The sequence below is a fragment of the Suricata suricatta genome, chromosome 9 (genome assembly GCF_006229205.1).
Source record: "Suricata suricatta isolate VVHF042 chromosome 9, meerkat_22Aug2017_6uvM2_HiC, whole genome shotgun sequence".
NCBI classification, from domain to species: domain Eukaryota; kingdom Metazoa; phylum Chordata; class Mammalia; order Carnivora; family Herpestidae; genus Suricata; species Suricata suricatta.
In genome coordinates this window covers 68979451-68984086 of record NC_043708.1, presented here as the reverse complement: position 1 = coordinate 68984086, position 4636 = coordinate 68979451, and the positions used below count along the sequence as shown (strand labels likewise).

The window sequence follows — 4636 nt, the reverse complement described above, 5'->3', positions numbered from 1 at the left end:
CCCTACAAAACATTCTAGTGAGCACCCTTCCTGCAGGCCATCCTTGTTGAGTGTGTCTGTCCAGCATCATCAGACTTGTTCGCCTTGGTTTGAGAGAGGAGCGGGGTTCAGAACGTCACTGGGCTCAACTGGAGGGCAGACCTGGACTGCACTGGGCAGAAGGGTCAGGAGCACAGGGAGCTTGTGGGCTGGGCTCAGGTCTCTGAAATGAGGATGGTCACTCACCTGTCTTGGCCTCAAGGGGCAGCAGGAGGGCCAGCAGAAGCAGAAGTGGCTGCATCTTCCCTGAAGTTCTGTCCAGGTCAGAGCTGCCCGTCTTTCTTCCTTCCAGATCAAAACCCCGAAGGGAATGAAAGCTGTGAGGCTCACTGACCATCTAGGCCTCCTCGCCTTGTGTTTCTATAGAGCTGGGCGTCATCCTACAGAGTGGTTTCCTTGGGCTGGGTGACAAATGTACAGCCTCCCCACTTGCACTCCCACTGCTAAGTCATGAGGGGAATGTCAGACGAAGGAACAAGATAATGACCACTGGGATGGCAGCCCGAGAAGGGCTGGTACCTCAGAAGCCCCTCCGGGACCGAATGGAGACAAGAATGTGTTTATTTATCGGCTCTTGGCTTCTTTTCCATTGTGAGGAAATCCTGAATAATTGTTTAGCTAGCTATGTCCAGGGATATGAGGGACATGGCTCCGGTGTTTAAGGTGCTGACGGTCACCAGGAGCAGACTAGGAATCTGTGCTGAGTGAACCTTTTCCCACAGTCAAGCACGCTCATCAATGGCAAACAATCAGCAAGCAACTTCTTTCCAGGCTGCCTTCTCTTTGCTTGGTGTTTATTCGTTTAATTATTATTTTTTAATGTTTACTTCTTTTGAGAGGGAGTGCTAATGAGCATCAGGGGGGCAGAGGGAGAAGAGGGAGAGACAGAGAATCCCAGGTAGGCTCTGGGATGTCAGTGTGGATCAGGACCGTGAGATGATGACGTGAGCCGAAATCAAGGGTCCGACGCTTAAACAAGTGACCCACCCAGGTGACCCTGAGGTGGGTGTGTTTACATTTTTAAAAAATGTATATTTATTTCTCAAGTAGGGAGAGACAGATGCAAGCAGGAATGGGACAGGGAGAGTGGTAGACACAGAATCTAAGTAGGCTCCTGGCTCTGAGCTTTTCGTACAGAATGTGACGTGGGGCTGGGACCATGAACCATAAGATCATGATCTGAGCCGAAGTTGGACTGTCAACCAACTGAGCCACCCTGGCACCCCAGATGGGTGCTTTTAAACTGAGATTGCTATTGTGAATACATTCTTATAGAGGAGACTTGGAGATTGTTGGAAAATGAAGAAATAATTTACTCCATAAGCTGTAGGCTATAGGATACCTGTGGAATGATAGGATATTTAGGAAAACAACTTTTTATTATAATATGTTTCTTTTGGAGACACAGTCACACACACACACACACACACACACACACACACACACACACACACACACAGGGTGAGGTGGGAAGAGGCTGGATTAGACCAAGATGGAGAGCACCCTGAAGATCACTCGAGCCCATGGAAGATGGGTGGCAGGACACCAGAGGGTGCGCTGGGCTCTGGGACCATGGTGAGGCTGTGAGAGGCACTTAGGCTATGCTGCGAGTACTGAAGGGCCCTTTTGAAACTTCTCAGGCTCCAACCTGCCTCTCTGATTTGGGGAGGGAGCACTGCCTGGGGTGAGCTACAGCTTTCCAGAATCTTCTTGCCCATCCATTCCTATTGGGGTGGAGAGGTGGCTGGCTATCTCAGAGCTTCTTAGGTGGTCCTCCTTCTGAATGTGGGTTCTGTTATGTTGCCATATTGGCATAGGATGGGAGTGTGTGTGTAGGTGTGGGATGAGGTAGAAGAGCAATATGGATGAGGTAGGAGGGTCCTCTCCAAGAGGGTGATTTTCCCTGGGGTGGTGTCTCCCTTTCCCTGATGGAGCTTCCGCTGGGCCCGGCAGGGGGCATGTATTTGGAAGGAGCTGGGTATCAGAGCAGGATGCCTTTCCTTCTAGAGCATGTGAACAGATGGTCACCATAACTAATGAATGTTGTTTTGGTGCACAAAGGAGGACTCTAATTTGCACTAGAGACAGAAGTTTATTAAATCCCTGGAAGCCTTCTCTCTACCTCCTTTGGTCAGTGCAGTTCTGGCCTCTGCCCCAGAGAAGGTGGATGGAGTGATCCTTGGGGTGTCTCAGTCTGGTCCCTGCAGGCTGAAGGGTCTCATTGTTTTTTCTATCCAGGGCATAAAGCTTGCAATCCTGGTGTAGACACGTGGGGGTCTCCCATCCTTTTTCCCAAAGGAGACAATGCCCTGGGCCACGTTGTTGCACACAAGGGGGCCTCCGGAGTCTCCCTGTGGGTATCGGGAGGAAAGGCTGAGCTGAGCCTTCTTTTGGTCCTTCCCCCCTGCTGCCCCTGGGGATGGGTGGTCTCTATTTAGGGGGCTGTGGGTGAGATCAGGGCCAGGGGAGGCCTGGGGCTCCAGCCTGGTCCTCACACTTCCCTCCCTCTTCTCCCTCTGAAAACCTCTTCCCATAAGGAGCTGAGGGACAGTCTCTCACCCCTGCTAGGGACACAGGACCTGAACCTGGATTGGAAGGAAAGGCTGAGGACATAGGGACAGGGCTAGTTCTCACTGCCCCTTCTCAAAGCACGGCTTCCCAGTGCTCGGCATGGAGACTGGTGGGGATCTCACCTTAAAAGAAGACTTTCTCATTCTTGGGTTCCCCACACATATCTGGGTGGTGCTGTCATATGGGTTTGTGTAGAGGGAGATGCATAGCTCGTCCTTCTGGATTTCCAGCTCTACTTCCTGCAGTTTGTCTGCCCCATGGAGGCTGTTCACGCTGAGTCTCCCCCAGCCGGCCACACTGCACACCATGCCTGGCCTCACCATCGTGGTCCTCTTGGGCAGCCTGATGGGACTCACGTAGGTATTCAGGTTGGCCTTCCATTTCAACTGAGTGCCAAGAAAAGGTATTTGTCATCTACCGATGGCTCACCAAGAGCCCGGGACAGTCATGGTATTGCCATCTTCACAGCCCCGGGACAAGTGAGAAGCTCATAGAGGGAAGGAGGGACAGGAATGAGGTCTCAGGGAAGGCAAACACCAGGTATAACATGTCCAAGAACCAGTGGAGCGAGGGTCCTACCCGTAGTAACATGATGTCATTGCGCAGGGTTTTAGGATTATAGTCTGGGTGGGGGATGATTTTTCCCACGGGGATCATCTGCCAGGTCATCTCTTGCTTCTTGATGTTGTGGGCCCCCAGGATGACGGTGATGGAGCTGGACATAGAGCAGGGTGGGGTGTCGTCATGGAGGGAACAGGACAGCTCAGGGCAGGGCAGGACTGGGCAGGTGAGGAATTACAGGAAAGGGGGCCCCAGGGCTGAGCATCTCTGTGCCCTCTGCTTCTTGGCAGCCCAGGCTGGGTGGGAGTTAACCTCATGGTTAACACCTCTTAACAGAAGGGTGGGGAATCAGGCTCTGCTTCTCACCTTCCCTTGCAGTGAGCTGCTGTTAGCACAAAGTCCTCACGTACAAGGAAACCCCCGCAGGATTTCCAAGTTCCATCTGGATTCTGGATCCGGAGATATGCCATGAAGGGACGAGAATGAGGCTTGGCTTCGTGGCCCCCGATTATTTTCCCTGAAAGAGAATGTCTGCTCTGCCTGCTGTGCTCATGAGGCAAAGGCTAGGGAGGGGCAGAGCAGGAGGAAATGGGGCTGGACAGAGTCAGGGTGGAGGAGAGCACAGTCTGTAGTAGCCAGAAGTGCCCAGATGACTTCCCTGGACAGCCTTCCTGCCTGTTTCATGACCCAGGAGACTCACATTTTCCCTCTGACAAAGAGCAAAGGAGTCCTTGTTCCTTGTGTCCTGCTGCAGAGACAATGGTGGCAGACAGAATTTGCATTTGGAACAAGCAGTGAAGTCCCCATGGATCCTGGAAAATCCTTTCCCTGATAGGATCTATATGCCCTCTCCCTTTCTGTTTCTCACACCCTAGTGACCTGCTCCTAGATTGTAATGTTCGGAAAGTGAGCTCTAAAGGCTCATGTTTGTATTGTGGGTTGCGTTTGATCTTTGCCAGAGCCTGGCATGTCGTAGTTGCTCAGTAAATGTCTTGGCCCAATGAGGGAATGTTCGCAGTGAGACTCTCTCTAATGTGTGGTTGTGGTTTAAGTAGCAGAGAACTTAGGGTCTGCCAAAGCCATTGTGCCCACTGTGACTGACCAATGAGCAGAGGGAACTGAAACGAAAATGGCCGAATATTAGTATTACAGGAACCAGAATGCCACCAACAGTAGGATAAACTGGGTCCTTGGCTTCTTTCCAGGACAGCAAAAAAAAAAAACCAAGGCTTGGAGAAACAGGTGGAGATTGAGGGTAGATTTTAACAGCTAGAGTTAGAAATATAAGGGGTATTACTTTGATCCCAGAATCAGGCCCCTATCTCCAAGCTGCCCTTTCCTGAGGCGTTAATTATTTCTCATGCCTACCTTCCAACCTTCTTTCAGATGCCTTTATAAAGAACCCAATGTCCAGATGACAAAATTAGGATCTGGGAAAGGGATAGCACCGACAGGACCTTCTGGG

At 51.3% G+C, this 4636-nt stretch overlaps 1 protein-coding gene across 1 annotated transcript in view; it reads right to left on the bottom strand.

Moving 5' to 3' along the window:
• Window positions 1-2111: 2111 nt before the first annotated feature.
• LOC115302228 (mast cell protease 1A-like) overlaps window positions 2112-4636 on the bottom strand; it is a 4744-nt gene continuing 2219 nt past the window's right edge. Inside the window, exons 3-6 of the mRNA XM_029952195.1 lie at window positions 3538-3734; window positions 3190-3325; window positions 2733-2996; window positions 2112-2390 (exon numbers count right to left, since the gene is read on the bottom strand). Coding sequence (XP_029808055.1) covers window positions 2229-2390; window positions 2733-2996; window positions 3190-3325; window positions 3538-3734 — 759 coding nt within the window. The 3' untranslated portion in view covers window positions 2112-2228. The remainder of the gene's footprint in view (window positions 2391-2732; window positions 2997-3189; window positions 3326-3537; window positions 3735-4636) is intronic.